Source organism: Cheilinus undulatus, linkage group 21 (genome assembly GCF_018320785.1).
Source record: "Cheilinus undulatus linkage group 21, ASM1832078v1, whole genome shotgun sequence".
In the NCBI taxonomy this organism is placed as follows: domain Eukaryota; kingdom Metazoa; phylum Chordata; class Actinopteri; order Labriformes; family Labridae; genus Cheilinus; species Cheilinus undulatus.
In genome coordinates this window covers 5,706,017-5,726,840 of record NC_054885.1, presented here as the reverse complement: position 1 = coordinate 5,726,840, position 20,824 = coordinate 5,706,017, and the positions used below count along the sequence as shown (strand labels likewise).

The window sequence follows — 20,824 nt, the reverse complement described above, 5'->3', positions numbered from 1 at the left end:
GATGAAAGCCATAGATTTAGACATCATAACTTACTGCCCTGCAGAAGCTGGACTCAGCATAGTTAAAAGGTTTGGATGATATAGATGCATGCTATTCTATCACTCACTTCACTGTTCTGTATGATCCAAGCCCATGGGGAACTAGAGCTTTGCCAGTAATGAGAGCTTGGCAGCTGAGCAGCCTGCTAACGTTGAAGCAATAAGGTGTGGCGTGACCAATGGTGTCCTATCAAGAGTAATAAAACCATCATCTATCACTCATGTACTGATAAAATGCAGGCAGCAGGAGTCAGGTATTATAGCATCAGTCATGTTTTATTGATATCGTCTGGAGTGCACTGAAGTCTGTGCTCATGTGTGTTGCTTCTGAAGTATGATAATCAATAAGACACACGTGCCTGACTGAGACTTTGTGCTATGGTTGATTAAGATGTGTGCGCTGCCAGCCATGTGTCCCACAGCGAGAGCCTTTCAGCTCTCTATCCAAAGGACCAAATCGCTCTGTGAGCCCCGTAACAATGGACTTCTCACAGCACGTCAGGCTTATAATCAGCTGCAGGTTTCAGAAAACTACAAGAGGACCAGGACTGACAGATGCCATGACACAGGCTAAATGTAATGTCAGATATGTAGGCACATGTAATATTGAATTCTTAACTAAACATCTGATAATTCTGTTTTTTGTTGCACTTTTTGGTGCTTACATGGAAGAAGGATTACCATTATACAGGAAAACTAATTCTTGTTTATAAGTACTTTGATAAATATAATGAGATGAACATGCAGTGCACACCTGGTTATGTTGAACTTGATCAACATGATTAATCGATAAGTAAGCCTAAGTAAAAATCAGTAAAATCAGACAATAGGTGATCTCTTATTCCTCATTTGCTAGCAGGTCAGCTTTGATACCATGAGGGCAAGGATGATAAACATTTTCACTACTGGAGTGCTGATTCAGTTAATTTTTGTACTCTATACAACTGAGAGCTAGTTATATTTTTCTAACCCCGAGAATAAGTGACTATCACAGGGAACATAACTACAACAGGACAGAATATGGGAGAAGAACGTGGTGAAATTTAGATTTATTTCTTAAATTACTGACATTACTCTTCAATCCACACCTTGTTTGAACAATTTGGGAAAACAATCTAATTGCAATTTTTTCCCCAGTATTGCAATTGGGATTTGATGTGAGATTATTTCTTAAGTTCCTTATATTATGTTTATTTTTATACCAACAAATACAAGCAATAAATCATTCTATATTATAACCAACACAATATTTGATAAAACTAAAGCTGAAAATTTTTGAAAATACCTGATTGTGATGATTTTGTCTCATACTGCAAATTGGATAGGAATTGATGGATGAAAGGGTCATATTTAATAAGAAAAACATACAACAAAGTAGGATTTTTGTAGACTATTCTAAAAAAATGCCTGTGGATGATGGTTTTAAACCGCCATTTTGACACAAATTTCAGGTTAAAGAAGTATTGGACCTTCTGTGATTTGAAAATTGCAGCAGGCCATGTTGCAATTTAAGCTAATTTTCAATTAACTGCCCAGCCCTAATCCAGACTTGTGTGAAGTGCTCAGTATATATTTATAAGTACTAGATTTGAGGCAAACACAAGATACTTGTGCCCTACAGAAAGGACAGGGGCTCAGCAAAGAGGCCCCTAAACCCAATGAAATCCTTGCTATTCGTATCCACCAGTCAACAGTGCAGACCGATGGGCAGTGAAGAGCCAGCACTTTGCCAGGGTTGTCATTTGCACCCTGCAAAACCTGCGATCCCTGCTTTCTGCACAGCTTGGTATATTAAACTATTTCTTTCAAAATAAACAGCTAGCTTCTGTGCCACAATACAAAAGAAAACCCTTTCCTCTACATTTCAGAGTGAAATGGTTCAAAACTGGTTTAGATTAGAGGACTCCTTCTCCTTAGGAATCAGGACTCCCACTGCTCTACAACAGGCTCTTGGGATAGATTGTCTCTCCCATAACAACCTTAGTAATCACAACAGAAATTTAATATATATGTCAATTCATGTAAAGATCTTTATATTTATGTTTAACAAGTATTTATGAAATGTATCTTTACAAGTTTTATTTCTTTTCAGTAGGTCTGTTTTTTTTGTTGGGATGATGTTTCATAGCTGAAGAAACATCTTATAGCTGCTTGGTTTAAAGGGTACAAAAATAAGTTTTTAATTGTTATTTTAGGTATTCTCATATTTTTCAAAAGTGGAAAATGAGAGATCATTGCTTAAATACTTCCTCCTCATTCTGGATTGCTATGCTCTCAGCATGGTGTCTGTAATTAGAATTTTGTATCCAAATACAATTTAATTATCTATTACAAGCATCCCAAATTTGGAATAAAAACTGCCTTGGTATAAAAGCAGCAGTCTGTTTTTCAGAATTTTGCAGCTCTGTTGCTCTTTTCAAACAAGTGATTGTTTTGAGAAAGCCTCATTGCCTTAAAGTTGCACTCCTCTCTACCTCTCGTCACTTGTTGCTATACTCCCGTTTTCTTTAAATGAGGGATTATGATCTGACAAATAAGAAAAACATTCAAGGGATAACCAATCCTTGCAGGTCTGTTTTGTGTCGGTTTGTATTCCAGCATGTTCTAAACAGTGAAGCAGCTGTTTGCAATACACAGTGAATTTTCAGTTGTGCAAGGTTTTGTGCAGCTTGCGACAGTGGCAGCTGCATTCACTTTTGGTAATTATGTTGCATTTCTTGCACTTTATACTGGTATATAAATTGCCCCTAGTATATAAGCTGTTGCCAACTTTTTAGACGAAAAATAGGAATAACAAGTGCAGGGTATACACCAGATTTTACAGCATCTGAACATGCAATTAACTTAAAATGTTACTCCCTTAAACAGTTAACATACAGCATGTCTGTTTGAGGTCAAACAGACACGTTTTGCAATTGGTTGCCTATTTAAGCCCTGATGTTGAAAATCAGGAGAAGAGGTTTGTTGACCAACCTTGGTACTCTGGGATCATGCCACGTGCTGACACCTGTCTGAGTGTGGAGAAAGTACACCTGGCCTTGCTGCGTGGTCCTCTGCTCTGTAGGACCAAAGAAAAAGATAAAAGGTTTGAGATCCTTTGTTATACCATCAGATTTATCATAAACAGCATGTCAAATGTCAAACTATATATGGAAAATGAAACTGAGCTTCAGTCATGTGCCACAAGCAGACAGCTTTCGCCTATAATCTGTCTGCTTAAGAGAGAGATCACACGGACGGAGATAAAAGGACTGACTGAGTCCGTAAAGATCCCAAAAGACAGCCAGGAGGAGAGGGGAGGGGAGGGGAGAGACAGGGTGAGGAACATTGGAGAGGAAAGCAAAAGAGAGACGAGGCTGTCTGACTTCTGAGCTGGTGAGCTCATTCATCAAAGTCTGACAGAGATATTTCCACAGAGAGGCTGCCAGAGAGATCTCTGCATCCCTTTGGACCAGCCTCACGCTTTTACATGCATGTACACACGTAACCTTTTAAACCCACATACACACAACCAGGGCATGATATAAACTTGTCACTTTTGAGGCCTGTGTGCTCACACGCGGAGTCAGACATGATGACAGATTTTATGGGGACTGCCTGAGAATAAGAAAAGACAGGGCAGAGATGAAGGAAAATCTGGACAGCTTTAGCAAGAATCTGTCCAAAGTGAGCAACAGTGATATGTCAGGAAGCTGATGGACTCGGTACAGTTCCTTAGATTATTTTTTGGCTTTTGCCTTTACTTGATAGGACTAATTTTGAGATATGTGAAGAGACACAAGGGGGTATGACGTACCAAAAAGCCCCAGAATTCGACAGTCGAATCTAGCCTCTGTAGACAGGACACCTGCTCTTTCAACTGAGTTAAACCAGCATCCTAACTCGGTAAATATTGTTAAAAAAAAAAAAAAAATCCCTGCTAGGGCACCGGGATCAATGGATCAGTTCACATGGGTCATTTACAGAGAAGGGGAATAAATCACCAATTTCATTACGATACAACAATATACTGATTCTTAGGACAAAACTATATTATTTACGATATTTCACAAAACCTGCCACGATACGGTTACAATTTAATTTGATTCAGGAACCTCAAATAAATATCAGACAATATTTGACACCAAATTTACATAGTTGAAAGGTTTCTGTGGCTTCTTTTTTAATGAAAAACATACTCTTCCTTTTCCTTTAACCTTTTTATTAAGAAAAACAAAGACCTGTGTTTCAGTTAATGTTGCAAATGTTATCACTTAAAACTGTGGGCTCTTGATTAGTTTCAATTAGGAACATGACTACGGACAGTTGCATTAAAACATGTTAACTGTAAAACTACTTACATTTTAAGTCCCAAACATTATTTTTCTTTCCTTTCCTTTATTTTGATGAATCTAAATCACCAATATGCATCTCTTCTGCACAGATTTCTAATCACAATAAAGTATTTTGGCCTGTTTTTGCATTTTCAAAATTATATTGAATGCATTTGCATAACTTTGAAGAGCAAATGGATCTGCCCCTCTGCCCCTACACCGAATGCAGTCTGGTCAATCAGAGGAGAACGAGGTGGTAGCTATGGGTGGGGTTTTAGTTCTACTGAGAGCTGATAGCGGCCAGTTTCAGCTTAGTGTGGCTCTGAGCTAGAAAGTAGCTTTAGTATAACAGTTTTGTCAGAACTGAACCACATTTCTTTATTAAAACAAGCACAAAGAGCCACTCTGTAAGATCCTCATGGTGGAGAAGACGTTGCACTTCTCCCAACTGGCCTTAACATACATTTTATCCACATCATGCTTCATTGCTGATAGCTATAGCAGTGCTGAACATGCGTCCAACCTCATTTAGTCTTTTCACTCTGATTAGCCTGTGACAAATTTGACAGATAAAATGTTTTGAAAAGTCCCGCACTTCCAAAACGGTTTCTATGGGAGCTTTCCCACATTAATGTCAAATATATCCATGCTATGGATATATGAAATAGTCTATCTAGTATTTTACACACTTGGTTGGAAAAGCTAATTCTGCACAACTTGCACACTTAATACTTTCCATACTGATGTCGCACATAGTTCATGTGAACCCTCTCCCAAGTTTCTGACTCTTCATTGTCCCAACAAAATAAAGCATAAAATAAAATTAAGCCTTTAGAATAAATCTCAATAAATGTATCCTTAAAAATTATGGTCGTCTTGCACAAATCATGCCCACTCCTTTATGGTAAACATATTTTCTATGATTTTTTGCATGAGTTGCTCTATTCTGTTTGTTTTCTGCTTGTTTTTGCAGACTATTAAAGATATAAAACGTAAAAAAAGTTACTAAAAACAAGATATTAAGGACAGAGCAAGAGGAAGATATGAAAAGAGGTTAGGAGCTTCCTAATCAGAACCACAGAGAGCTAAGTTGTGATATGCTTTTATTGCTCTGGCTCCCAAAATCCTGCTGAAGATTTGAGTGTGATGATAAAAACCCTCCCTTGGGCTGTGTGGGGGATCACAGCTTGTGTGTGTGTTTGCTTTTACATGAATGCATCCGATTGTTTGACTGTGTGCAGAACAGAGAACAGAGGATGGGGGGAGTAAACGGCTGCCGCCAGCCCTTAACAGCTAGATCAATTCAATTAGATTGTGTAAAATGGAGCCAGTATCTCAGGCTCCTTGTGCTGAGCTGCAACGTCATCGGAGCAAAGCAGAGCTGGACTGAATGAGGACACAGATTAGCTGGGATACTGAGCCCAGTCTTTAGCAGGGAGGAGGGCAGAGGTGGAAGTAATTAACACAACAGCATTACAATGTTGACACGGTTCAGAGTGGAAGTAGAGACGGATTAAACAAAGGATTTTTATCCACCAGCATACTCTGAAATAATTAAATATCTGCCTCTCTGTTAAGAGAATGAGAATATCTGCCAGTGTGTTCCATAATATAAAACACCACACTATTGTTTTTCATTTAAAGGAGGCTTGTAAGAGAGGCTGCAAGACAGAGTGCAATTAATCATGATAGAAACTGACCATATCCCTCGGGTAGGTCAGGGGGCGTGTGCAGGTGGGTCCTGCTCATGTAGTTTCGATGCCTCTGAGATCGAACCCGTCTCTCCTGGGCACGCTGGTCACCTTCGGTGGGGGGTAATGCTGTGGTGGGTGTGGCTCCATTCGTGCTGATAGGCGTGTTTTCATCCACAATGCAGCTGAGAGGTCGGCCAGGGCTGGAGTACTCCGATGCAGGCCTAGGAAAAGCAACAAGGGAGAGGAGTGATGGTGAATATGAGTAAAGGCAAAAGATAAAAAAAAAAGCATTAGTGGATCAATTGCTATAAAACACCAACGGAACCACCAATGATCAAAATAACTGCCATATCAGAATGAAAACACTTCATGAAAACAGCTATATTAAAGGAGACTCATCCTAGCCAGCCAATCAGAATGAGCTGATTTCATTCTTTAATGTATGCCATTTGATTTGCTGGTAAAAATTAATGTAAACGCAGTTGTTTCTTCCGTGTCAGGGTAACGATGTTCTTACTACACATGTGCACCCTGCACAAGTCGTATGGGGTACACACATGAATTTTTATTATTATAGTCCTGAAGAAAACTCGACACATTCAAACATCTTGGTGGTTTATAGGTAGCTGGTTGATTTTGCAAATAAGATAAAACTAGGGCTGCAAGCTGCACCAAAGGCACCATCGCATCCCCTCAACATGAAGTGAGAGAATAGTGTATAAATGCCAGAATAACCAACTTTATCTTGTTGTGCAGGTCTTAATGGGTGTTACAAATAGTTGGTACTATGATACATTTCATTTTTGCATACAGATATGTTAAAAGGTGGTCTGTTATCTCACGAGTACAGTTTGAAGGAGTTAAGTTTTGTTTGACTTACTGTAGAGTAACTTTCTGTTGCATGGCGGGATATCAAATGTAGAAGAGCCGCCAAAGCCACAGATTTTAAGTTTTATATATGATCTGAAAACATTTTTTTCTAGATGTCTTTTCTAGCTCTAAACAACATTTTACAATGATTTTTATTTGTTTTGTAGGAATAGTTAATCCCAGAATGAAGACTGGATATATCCAAATTTCCTGTTTGTTTGGCAATATGGGTCCAAGAGGCCTTTTTAAGTCCTGGCATTGTGCACATGCCTGCCAAATTTCACAATCCTATCGACAGAAATCTGAAGCTGATGTTGCAAGAAAGGAGGAGAGCATATTCTCTGTGGACAGTGATGAAACAAGGGGGAAATATATAGTAGGTGTGCAGTGGCAGTGTATGTTTACATCACAGTCAAAAGGAACAGCTTCTTCCTCTGCTATGTCTGGGAGAACTCTTCCAATCAAATAAGTTTAATTTCTATATAAGTGCTTTATTAGGCAATTCTTAATTGTTTCTCTTTTTTTAGGTGTCTGAGTAAATTTGCAACTCCAATCAGATAATTTTGATCAAGTAGAAAAAACAATGCACATGTAAATAGAACTATTTTTTGATTAATTATGGGCTTTTATTTGATAGAGCAGCTGAAAAGAAACCAAGGTTATGTTGAGAGAGAGTGGAGGAGGAAATGCATTGCCCTGCCATTTTAAGGAAAAAAAAGTAAATTTCATACATGCACTACACTCCTACAAAATTTCCCTAAATTATGCTTCTGAGCTAAATGCGTGAAGGAAAATGTCTGAATCCATCAACTCAGACTTTAAGCAGATTTTTCCTGACAATCCCTTTGTAAAAAAGTCTACACAAATTTAGCATAAGCTGATTTAAACGTCCTGATACATGTCATAGTCAGGGATGAAGTGGTTACCTGGTTCCACAACTAACCCTTGGAGCTCACAGCTACCTTTTTTACTATCATGTCTCGTCTGGTCTTTTTGTCATAAAAAGTTTGTAAAACATCAACCCTGTGGTGCACAGTCAAGCTCAAAACATCCTTTTTTCAGGACAACCTGGGCTTTAAGAATATATCTACTACAGTAATGTCACTCGAATTTTGAAAAGTTAGAGGACTAAAGACAAAACGATAAAACTAATCAGAATCTGAAACTCAAAGATTTTTATTGATTACACACAGTAAACAATAGTGACTAAGCCTTTTCTTTTCACAGATTTGTTCTCCCGTTTCTTGGGGACAAACCATGAAAAAATAAATACTCTGTGACTAAACGTTTTCAAAAATATTTACATACATACAAAAAAGTCCATGCCCTTTTAAGCATTTCATCACATCTTGCTATTATAGGACAGCCTCTCCCACAATGTATAGCACGTAACATTTCCCTCAACAAATATGGTGCTACTTACCGAAGAAAGCTAACGTACATGATCCAAAATGGATTAATAATGGACAAAAAGATGCTAATTATTGGATCTTACGCTGTGGATTTAATCTTTAAAGACCCTGAAAAGTCACTGAAGTTCCGGGCTGACTAGAACAGTGTCCTTAAGGGCTACGGAGACATCAAGGGTAGCAAATCAACGGCAAAATAGTCAGCTTTCAGAGGAAAAAGAGAGTAAGAGTCTATGACTTAAGGTTCAAAAGTTATTAACATTTTTCTAAACTGTTACTTCTTGTTGTATACGACAACACAGTCCTCAGAGACCTTGGGAAGCCAACCAAGCTCCGGGCTCACTAGAAAATGTTCTGTAAGAGCTACGAATGCATGCAACATATTTAGAAAGGCACAAAAGAGCGCTTTCACAGGAAAAACAAGTTAGTGCCTATGACTTACGGTTCAAAAGTTACCAAGCAATTTATAAAGGGGATCCATGCTGCGTGAGTTCTAAGGGTTAACCATGCTTTGAGACAATCAAGGGAAACCTGTGGTGCATTAGATTAATGTTTGATGTGTATTAAGCAGGGAAAATGTATTTCAAATGTTGAAAATCAATCAAAAGTTGATGCGAGTCTCATCATAAGTTCATCTTGACTTGTTTTATTTATTTCCCTTTCATTCAATTGTCGTTTTTTAACATTATTATTAAATTACAGTGTTATTTCTTTTATAAAAGCCATCTTCACACAATAGATCACAAATTCTAATTTTTTTCTTCTGATTTGATCAATTAATAATGTAATAAAACAATTTTTGTAAAACTATCCTGCTAATCATGAAACTGTGATTATCTCTTAAGCTAAAATCATACCATTAATGTTGCATCCCTACTTGTAGTGATATAAACACACATTGAGAGTTACTGAACACTCCCTCTGCACACACCTTCATGAAATCACCTATTTCAAGTCAAGAGTATGCAGAATGAGGATTTTCTGTGGTGAGGTGCACATATTAAAGGCAATTCTGGAACCTTTTAAGACTATTTTCCTGGAATTGTCTAGAAATTATCAGGAGTTTATGTGTGAAAGTGGCTTAAGGGAGTAAAGAAAGTAGGGAGTCATCTATACAATCACACAGCAGAAAATCAATGAGAAGCATTCAGGAAGTCTTTAAGTGCTTAAAGCAGAAAATCTATTCCAGGCAGCTCTATCAAACACGAGGCTGTGTGAGGTCCTGCTTTGTGAGAGCTGAGTGATAAAGAAAAAAAAAGAAACTAGTACAAAAACAAAGAGACTGAGGGGTGAAGACATGCCTCTATTTTCAGCTTTTGTAAGCTCTGTGACTCTTCCACATCATTAGAGTCTGTCTGGATCAGACAGTCTGACACGCTTTCTCTTGTGTTTTTTTAAAGAAGACGACTCCAGTTTCAGACAGACTTCCCCCTATTTGCACTGAGGTCAGAGACGAGGTCTCCCATTGGCCTGCTGCACTGTGATTTAGGGGTCTGGGTTTGAGTTTCTGTGGGCAGTGTGAGTCTACTCACCTGGTCGGCCTCTCCCACTGTGTGGTGCGTGTGATGTGGTTCAAGTACTGGATTCGTCCAGACGCGGTCCTCCTTTCCTCCCAGCTGGTCACAGACACACAAAGATGCAGTTAGAGGGTTAAACCGCTGCAGAATCATCTAGCCCTGCTCTGTCTTACCACATGCATGTATCATGTTTTGTATATCTTTAACGCTGTGCTTGAAGCATTTATTGTCAAGGATTTGCTGCGGCCTCTAAAAGCACTCCTCCAGAGATGATAAGAGATTTCCCTAAAGTCACTCACCCATCTGGAAGATCATTGTCAAACAGTCGGCTGCAGTCCACCACAGGGCCTCCTGTGCCTATCCGGTCCCTCGACTGCAGGCTCACTGCACAAACACATGGCACACAGATGCACACTGGGATTACTTGACAGCACATTACAGAGCAGCCACAGATATTTCATCCAAGCATAAAGACGGAGCGGTATATCTTTATGAGTAACAGGAATAGGGTCCTGGAGGGTCGACTCAAAGGGAGGTTGTATTTTCTTCCTCTTTATTTTTTCCTTCTGTACTGAGGGTGTGGTGTTGTGAAATCTAACCCTGAATTTTATATGATTTACGTGATATATTGGACAGCTTTTGAGGCACTAGAACAGGCAACACATGGCAGAATACAGCTGAACATATTTCACATTTACACGCTTACCATGCATTCATGTGGTGATGCAATAATCAGAAAAATCAGTTTATGGCTGGGAAAAGTCATGTAAACACTCCTGAAAATCAGAACAACGTGGAAAGAGTAATGGAGCAAGAATTGTCGTAAATGTATTGTGCAGAAAGAAAACAGTTGGAAACTTGCACAATTTTGTATGTGGACCTCAATGCTTAGAGGGATTTATGGGCAATTCAAATAAAGAACTTTAAAGATTAATTTCAGGCATTTTTTGTGGAAGTTTAAGAAAGGTAGTGCATGGAGAGAGGGGCTGACATGGGGTACATTTTCAACCAGGTGCAACAAGCCTGATGAAGAAATATTGTGGTAGTTGTGGCAAATGTTCTGGTGCAGCATCAATGTGATTACCTTCACCTGTATATAATGAAGCGCTTTGCACTTGTCACTTTAGTCTGATGAAGAGCTACTCTGCTTGAAACGTCACGTTGGTGCAACAAATAATTATATTTTTGGAGCCCTGCAGTGTGCGAGACGTCTTTTTGTTCTCTGTCAGTCTCCTTTTCGGCTCAGCACCTGCCCACCTAGGTTTGGATGTGCGTGTAGACTTTTTTCTTACTGGTGCAGCATCAAGCCTTGGACTAAATCCCAAATACTGAAAGCAGATATCAGCATGCTGCCTAAGCAATTTGAGCAAAATAATGAAAAATATCTGTAGCTTCAACCTAGAGCCTGTGACATACTAAAGTTGGAGAAAGAGACCGTCTCTAGCACAGGTATATGTCACAACATAAGAGCAAAACAGAATATTCTAAAGATTTTTTTTTATAATATAAACATGTGCATCTGCTTGCTAGAAATAACAAACATATTCAACCTAATATACACTGCATAACAAATGTAAATTTAGACATGTTGTTTAGCGTGTGCAACCATAAAGTTTCCAAATTACATGTCTAAACCTATTATGTCTTGGTTCTTTTGATGTCTGATGTGTACATTCTTATGATGTCTGGGTTCCTATGTTGTTTGGGTTAAATATGTTGGTTGTTTAGGTTCTTTTACTGTTCTATTGATGTTTGGGTTCCTCATATTGTTTTGTTGTCTAGGCTCTGCTGCTTTCCTCTGATTTTAAACATATCAAGGGACTTTGTAAACTCTTGTTTTTAAAAGCGCTATATAAATAGAACCCCAGCAAGGATACTAAATTGAAGTACTGGAGGACAGAAATTATTTTCTTCTAGAAGACTGAACAAAGTGATACATTCTAGGAAGGTTTCTGTGATAAAAATTGTGTCTACAAAGAATTCTGAACAACAGAAACTATTTAAAAGTAAAATAAGTCTAAGGCATTTAATGTACTTAATCTTATCTAAGCCAAATTTATATTTTTTTAGGGACCTTTTAAGAAGCTGGAGGAACACTGCATATGAAATTAACATACATGACAGGATATTTTTAAGCAAATTCCTAAAAATAATACTAAGAAGATGTCTTTACCTTAAAATGCCAGCAAACAACCTTCTTCTTTTGTAAAATTCAAAGTGAATCATTATGACTAGGGCTAGGCAATTCATTGCAAATTAGATTAAATCACAATATAGCCTGCTGCAATTTTCAAATCACAGAAGTTGCAATATTTCTTTAACTTGAAATGTGTTAAAATACCAGTTTAATATATCCATTCTTGCATCAGGAGAGATTTTATGCACATAGCGCAAAAATTCAAGTATCATTTTTTTCAGATGGTTTACAAAAATCCTCAGCTTTGTTTTTTTATGTATGTTTTTCTTTATCAAAACAAGTGACAAAGAAGTGATAATTCCCGACAATAAAGAATTGAAATGATCTGTTTTCTCATTGTTCTGCCCTAGTTTATTCTGTCTAATATTGATGAAGCTTAGTATTAGTTAACAGACGTTACAGCTCTTTCTCTCAACACAGCAGTCCATTTAAAGATGACGTACTCCTCACTTTAATAGCTTAAAGCCTGTTGCTCCCTCATATACAGATTCACGCTGCTATTTCTGTGCATCAAAATGCTTATTTGCATGTTCATGAGTACTCACCCACTATCTGTCCTCTAACTGTGTCACTGTCATTGGGACTCAGCTTGTTCAAGTCTAGTCTCTGGTCTGTGGAGAAAAGAGGAGGGGAGACATTGTGAGACAAAGTCAAAATGAAACCAAGGATGACAGAGAATTTGTCAAGAATCAGACCTTCAACACATTTCCAAGTAAAAGCTGCTCCAAGCCAAAGGGAGGAAAAATTGTTAAAACTGTACAAATAAATGAGCAACTTGCCACGTGTTTATGGAGTTTACATGGTGTTTTTTTTTTTTTTGGTTTCAATACCAACAAGTGCTCAGCAGAGGTGTCATTTACAAGTCTGCCCGAAGATTCAACAACCTCTGAGGTCTATAATAAATGGCATTCTCCAGCGATGTGGTAAGAGGTTATTCCTGTAAAAAACATGTCAACATTTTTTATACTTTTTGACATCACCTGTTATAAAATGATACAATCAATTAGGGCTGGGCAGTTAATCAAAAATTAGATTAAATCTCAATATGGCCTACTGCAATTATCAAATTGCAGAAGGTGCAATATTTCTTTAACTTGAAAATTGTTTAAAAATGCCAATTAAAAACTTTTTTCTGCAGCAGAGATGTCATGCATTACAAATAATGTAATCATTCAAGTGCCATTTTTTATGAATAGTCTGCAAATACTCCGATTTAATTTCTGGATTTTTTCTTATCAACAATTCATATTCAGTTTGTAATACCAGCCAAAATCGTCACAATCAGGTATTTTTTTTAGAACTGTGTTGGATATGATATAGAATTATTTATTGCTTGTTTTCGTTGGAAAATACATACATTGAGGAACTTAAGGAATAATCGCTAATCAAATCACAATACTGAGGGAAAAAAACACAATTAGATTATTTTCCCAAATCACTCAGCCCTACGATCAATCTAGGTTTTTCAAAGATATACTTTTGGGCTTCTTATTCAGAGAGGTCAGACTTGAACCGAGGCTGCCTGCATACATCAGGTGTGACCTTTACGCTGGACCATCAGCAAAAGACCATCAGCAACTGTCTGAATTAAACCGATACATTGGTAATTGCTGAGATATTGAAACACTGCCATCATAATTTCGCAGTATGAACAGGGCACAGGAGTTCCCTGCAACCAGTTATGTCAGAATGCCCTGCTTAGCTCAATTGGTGGAGCAGGCACTCATATTTGGATGCTACTATCTTCAATGCACTGGTTGCAGGCTTTATTCCTGATACTGGAGCTGCTTGGTATACGTCTTTCCCAACCCTCCCCCTATATTTCCTGTTCCTAACTAGTTTTCCTATCAAAAATGAAAGCAAAAGGTGGGTTTTGTTTCTCAAGGGTTAGACTGACAGACATGACTGACATGTTGAAAGACTTCTAAATATCAAAAAGGCAGCTCATATTTATCTTATCGCTTGGCTTCATTGATGAAAAAGTGGCAATGTGTAGTTATATGGATATTGAGGATGCAGCACATCATGACTGAGATATTCAAATCCAATCAAAGCAATGCATTCTCTTTAAATTTAAGGAGAAATGATATCAAAAATTACAGATGATTGAAAGAACATCTTCCAACACAAGGTGGTTCAAGTGAAAGAGAATGGGAGATCACTGTTGTTTACAATTTCAGGTCATTAAAAACAAGAAATGGCCAACAACGGGGGTGCCTAGGACATCTGTTTTTAGTGCCATGGTGTTGAAACAGGTGTAGGTGTCCTCCTAAAGATAGAAGACCAAGCTGCAAAGAGATTTCATCAGTGTCAGAGAGATGCATGTAAGTAGCATGTGTTTCCTCCTAGGATGAGTCCCATAGCTCTATATCCTTCACATCACTCAGAGCCCACTCCGCTCCCTCATTATCCCCCTCTCATTCTTCTGTCTGCAGACCTCGGCTCTGCTCTGGAACAGATGGCCCGGTCCGTGGAGCAGCTAGGGGCTGTAAAAACCTCACCGAGCACCGGCACAGAGCAGGCTTCAGTTCAAATGCAGAGGTCAAACATTTGACAAATTTCAGTACAAAGCCCGCACAGTTCCTCTCAGTCTTAGCATGGACGTGAACTTGTGCCAAAGTCTGGAAACTCTTTGTCTGAACTTCTTAAAGTCTGAGGAATTTGAGAGCGAGGGAGAAACACAGAGAGAAAAAAATGGACCTAAAAAAAAGTCGCCTGCAGACATGAGAAATGCCACTATCTGCTCTCTCTCTGTTGTCTGGGTGTCATGCAGATCAGCTCAGGATGTCTGTCTAGACTAAACACGGACCATAACAGGCAATGGTCAAACCGTTACAAGGCTGGCTGGAGGTCAGCAGCCACAGAGAAAACAAAGCGCACATACAAACACACTCTTAAATATACTCAGCGAAGTTCACTTTCAAGGACATACATTTAAATATGCAGCCAAGGACAAAAACACTGCAATTAAACATAACTGTTACTGTAAATCATACACAATGTGCATTGAAATACAAATATTTCAGCCGACCAGATGCCCTCCTTTAGTCCTGTGGATACAAAACTGCAACTTCTGGTAAATTCCTCACAAAAACAAAAGAATGACGAACACAGACACATGGGGGGGTAGACCACAACAGAGAGAACACAACAAATCTACGCTTACATTTAAATAGCCATACAATTATGCATGTCTGCGTGGAATGACCGGTTGTCTAGATCGGCGGACAGAGATAGAGGGAGGTTAGTCACAATGGCATTTTGTGTGTTTCTGTTTGTGTGCATGCTGCCTGTCTGTACAGGAGGCTGTAGGGGAAACTGAGGGGTGAGGAGGAGGCCAGCAGAGAAAGTAAACGCACAAACAAAGCGCTCGCAGCTGTGGCACAAGGTTCAGGTTTCCTGTGCCGCTCCAGGAAAACAAGTGTCAGGGGCTTCGAGGGAAAACTGAATTTTCTTCCCCCCAGTTCCTGGTCTAGAGGCTGGGCAAACAGGTAGCATCACCATCACTGCAGGATACTTTCTCAAAGCTTTAACAGTCTGATTTTACTAAAAGCCTGTCCCAAAGCATCCATTTCATATATCCAGTTAGCTTAAGACATGGGATGTTTTTACAGTAATTGTAGGGTGATGTTGATTGGCTCTTCCTGTTCTGGCAGGAGAAGGCATGTCGACACCCTTCACACAACAGGGTCTGGCCCCTGTCTGGATAAATGAGGATTAAAGGAGCTACTTAAAGTTCTCCGGCCATGCTCCAGAGGTTTTAACTTCTGTTTGTTATCACACTGTAGATAAACTGTTGGTATTACAGTCACACTCTCACTGATGCATCAGCTGGGCGTACATCTGGGCACAACCTTGTGCATCAGCCTGACTAAAGCGCTGTTTTCATTATACCTGGGTGTAACTTATACACCTTGGATGGAGCAGGTGTCCATTTTTAAAAGTCAGACTTCCAAATGATTTACAATATGCTAGTGTATATAAATACTTGGGTTTCTTCCTTGAAGAATTTCTGAATTATGAGGTTGGAATCCAGTGTCTTGTTGATTCTGCTGGAGGAGTACTGGGATCTGTTATTAACAAACTAAAAAATATGCAATGACATTGGCTATTACACTTTCACCCAACTCTATGACGCCTGTGTATCCCCAGTTTTGAACTACACTGCTGGGGTGTGGGGCTTTAAAGATTATAAAAATGTAAATGCTATACAGAACAGAGCTACACAATGTTTTCTCGGGGTTCATAGATTCGCTCCAATCCCAGCTATTCAGGGCGACATGGGTTGAGCACCAGGTGTAATTCAACGTAAATGTGACATGATTCGATTGTGGAATCAATTGATCAAGATGCCGGAGGACAGAATCAATAAAAGAGTATTTTTATGGAGTAAAGTAAATAATTCTCCATGGGCTAATGAAATCTATTCCATTTTTGAGGAGGTGGATATGTCGTATATCTACAGGAATAATTTATGTTGCAATGTTAATTCACTGAAAGAGAAGCTCATGATTAAATTTAAAGAAAAATGGCGTGAACATGCTCTGTCCAAACCAAAACTAAGTACATATGTGCTGATTAAAAACACATTTATGCCTGAACTGTACGTTACATTTCGACTATCTAGAAGCCAAAGAGCCTTGCTAGCACAGTTGAGGTCTGGTATCCTTCCTCTGGCTATTGAGATCGGTCGATTCAAAAATATCCCCAGAGAAAACAGACTCTGTGAGCTGTGTGATTCAGGAGAAACAGAAAGTGAGTCCCATTTTATTTTGCATTGTACCAAATATGATGACCTCAGAGAAGTATTGCTTCATGAAATGACTTGCCAAAATCCTGAAATTCTGCAGTTGACTGATGAGCAAAAATTGGAATGGCTGTTTAAGTTTGATGTGTTTCAGCTTGCTAACTTTGTCTCAAAAGCCTGGAAAAGAAGACAAGATACTTTATTTAACTAATTAATCAATTTTTAGTCCGTCTCCATCTTCCTTTCTGTTCTATAATGATGAGAGAACTACCATGCACTCTGATCCTGGTTTTGTTTGAATTCTTGGTGTCATGTAAATGTGGGCTTGGCATATGATTGTATGTATGACACAATAATAAATTAAAAACTTCAAAACTTCGTATCCAATGAAATATGAACAGAAAACATCGCTGTGTCAAAACATAAAAGTAAAACACAACGGCAAGATACACTGCGATTAAACAACAAACCCACTGAAAGGTTTAGTCAGACAGTGAGCCAATCAAAAGTCTCCATTCTAGCAGATGAGCCCAATTCGAATAAAGCAGATTAATATCCTCTAAAAAGTGACACCATGTTCCAAGTGGATGCAAAGCTACTGAGCGTGAGCGACAAAAATTCATAGAAGGAATGGCTGGTAACACCGTATCCCAGGGTACAAAAAATTGCTGTGGTATTGCTTTAATTACCATTGTGACGACAGTGCAGTGTAATGACGAGTGCATGTATATACTTCTTAAAAATATGCATCCCTATCAACCAGCAGCACTACTACCAGTGTATAAAGATGCTTTAAAGTAAAAAATGAAATCCTGTCAATGATTTTGGGCCAATATGGCAAACAATGAGCCTGGCACGGCACTGGTATGGCTCTCTGGTCCTCTGAAACCAAACTAACATCATATTACAGCTGGCTGTAATGTGATCCACAGCAATGCAAGTTTAAAAAACACCTCAATTCTTCTTTCTGTGCATCTATCAGCAATGAAAAATGATGCCATTTAGGCTTAGTCATTAATAAGCCCAGGTGGTGGATGCTGCAGCAGCAAAGTTGAGCACAATTTAAAGATCAATCTTTTTTAAAAACATTTAAACCTATCTTAACTCCTTTTATATGAAATTTAGATGAAGCAAATAGGTGCTTGTTGGCTACTTTAGGCTCTTAAGTAGTCAGACTTTTTATAAGCCTTCAGTAAAGTGAACTTGCGGCAGAGCAGGGCTAACCAACGTCCCAAAATGCGAAATCAATATAATTCAGGCTGATCTTAATCAATTTAGAAACATATGGACCATTACCTCACATTCTTAGATACTGTATGATAAAGTTGTGGATTATTATTTTCATATTTCCTCTTCAAGATGTGGGATTATAGAGCATTTGAGCAATGAGGCAGAGAAAGAGAGGAAAAAAGGAGACAGAGGATCGTTTGATCCTGATGTAACTCTGCTTACATGTAAATTGTCAAAACAATCCTTCAACTATAAATCACTTCCAGCACCCCTGTAATCGATGCTTTTTATTTAGACCTGAAGTATTTTGTCACAGGATTAAATGAAGCACCTGCAGAGGAACCTCTCTGCTTGCTGTGCGCAAGCATACCGGCAAATGCTTGTATGATGTGGTTCTAAACACCTGGCAGTGATATATAGTATGTCTGTAAAATTTGGGGAGAGTATGAGGATATTGAAAAATGGTATCCACTCAATCCTAATTCATAGTGTAGTTTCCTGACGGCATCCAAGTGACGCAGTGCAAAGCACTGCAATATTTTTCATCTTGCATTGAGAAGGACGAGGAACAGGGAAAGAAGGAAATGACAAGGCACAAGGAGTGTCAGATGATATATTTCCTCGATTTTCTTTCACTTTCCTCACTCTGCAGAGATTGTTAGCCTGCATTAGTATATCCATATCAGTGTTCAAAATGTAATGTCTTCTAACTTGCGTCTACACCAAGGGAAACTATTTGGCTCAAAGCTGTCAATATTTGACGGAAGAAGCTGAGCAGAATGGAAGTGTGTTACTTGGCACCACTCTGCACATGTTCATGTGAACACACACGATAAGGTCGGGTGCAGCTACAAGTGTTGTCAGTGAGGCTTGATGCACATGGTGTAAATTTAAGTCCAAATTCAGAGGCTAAGTTGGACATTGGAAATCAGACCAATTTATTCACGCCCAGCTGGTGCATTTGACTCCAGGGTAGTGGCAACAATAAAACCATTAATTATGCAACAGTTATTCTGCACCATAGTAGGAGGTAATGAGCAGTTTAAACTGAACTACAAATAAATGCCATACTTATAGGGCAACTTCATGTTTCAGGACAAGAAAAATCATTCAAATCTTATTTTAACTGCCTTAAGTCCAGACATTTTTTCTTGTGCCACTGTGCATTCAGAGACTTTAATCCACACACAGTTGGCAATCGTTGCAAAGAGAAACTGTGGAGCAGAACCAGACTCACTGATGTAAATCCATCTGCTGTAACCGTCTAGGTCCAGACACAACAGAATGAAACATAAGGTCTCAGGATTATCAGAAAATAATCTTTATGAACAGATTCAACAGAAAATACAGACTGTTGGCAGGATCAGCATGTTTAGTTTCAATAGTGTTCTGGCTTCTGTTGGTAGTCTAAGTAGCGCTGACCACTAGAATTTCAGCTCTGGCAGCATGCAGAAAAACAGTAAATCTGTGTAAGCCAGCCATTAATTCCTTTACTGCATTATGGTTGATGCATCTTGGCTATCGTTGCAAGCAGCAGTAACCCTTTAATTAATCTCTATTATCACAAGTCTGTATTTAGTGCAGCTAAAAGTCTTTTCATTAAGGCTGTCATTCCAATCAAACTCTTGCGTCTCACGTTGATAGTCTGACTGCAGCTATGACTTGGAAAACTAAACTTTGTTTAAGAAATCTTCTCTGTCATGTGAAGAACCTCTGACTACAGCAGAGGCCCTGATAGTCTTCAAAAAAGTAACAGGTGATACAGTAGATACATACAGGTACAGTAGATATTGGATGTGTTGGTACTGGTACCATGTTGGTCCCAAACAGCTCTTCATTTGGTACCTGTTTGGCTTTTCAAATATGTATTAAATAACAACAAAATTATAATAAAAAGGAAATTGGCTCTCAAATGGGAGCCAGCTCCTGTGCTTCACATAAAACAATCGTGTCGTAGAACCAGGTCGTCTGTAAATGGCACATCTTTCTCTGTCACTTACCCCACAAGGTTTATTTGCTTTATAGTTTCTCACCATATTAATTAAAATAATCTTTATTTCAAAACAAAGGAGAAAAGCTGTTAAAAGACAAAGTTAGCCCCTTTGGCTCAGTATAAGACTCTTCTAGAGTCTTACCTTCCTTCTTCTGGCTAGACATGTAGTAGGAAGTCTGCAAGACTAATTCATATGTGATTCTGATCACCTCTATGCCAGGTTAATCAGTTAACCCTCAGGGAAAAATCTCATTTTTGTAAAGTGTAGAGACTGCACCCAGAGTTTGTAGAAATTTTCTGATAGTAAATCCAGCATGCAGGTTGATTTAGAGCTTTAACGTACAGGCTTTCCTCCATTTCCACTGATTTCTAACAGATGTTCTTCACTTCCTGCCACCTACATGTAAGCCAGTGGGTTATCAGATTTGGCTGTCATAATATGAATTTTCTTCAGCATATTAAACTGTATCAAAAGCATTTCAGATATTTCAGAGTCAGCTTCAGTGGAGCTCTTGTTACAAGCGGACAAAAACTCTTCACAGGAGTGTTTGTAATATGCAGCAACGCTCCTTTAACTGTTGACCAGACAAAGACACACAATCACATGCAGCCTTGACATTTAAAAAACATTTACAGGCTCATTGTGCACTTGGCATTGACACTTACAGCCTGTGTCTTTAAGGCGGTTGATTGCGTTGGACAGAAGGCGGACACAGCCCAGGAAACCAGCACCTTGCTTCTTGTGGATCTTTTTGTGATTCCACACGCTGATTGTGATGGAGTCTGATTTCCCGATGTATCTGAGAGGAAACAGA

The 20,824-nt window shown here is 38.8% G+C and overlaps 1 protein-coding gene across 1 annotated transcript in view; it reads right to left on the bottom strand.

The window, feature by feature from the left end:
• smurf2 (SMAD specific E3 ubiquitin protein ligase 2) overlaps positions 1 to 20,824 on the bottom strand; it is an 89,696-nt gene that overhangs the window by 26,350 nt on the left and 42,522 nt on the right. Inside the window, exons 4-9 of the mRNA XM_041817512.1 lie at positions 20,676 to 20,809; positions 12,585 to 12,650; positions 10,142 to 10,226; positions 9,858 to 9,941; positions 6,053 to 6,267; positions 3,013 to 3,097 (exon numbers count right to left, since the gene is read on the bottom strand). Coding sequence (XP_041673446.1) covers positions 3,013 to 3,097; positions 6,053 to 6,267; positions 9,858 to 9,941; positions 10,142 to 10,226; positions 12,585 to 12,650; positions 20,676 to 20,809 — 669 coding nt within the window. The remainder of the gene's footprint in view (positions 1 to 3,012; positions 3,098 to 6,052; positions 6,268 to 9,857; positions 9,942 to 10,141; positions 10,227 to 12,584; positions 12,651 to 20,675; positions 20,810 to 20,824) is intronic.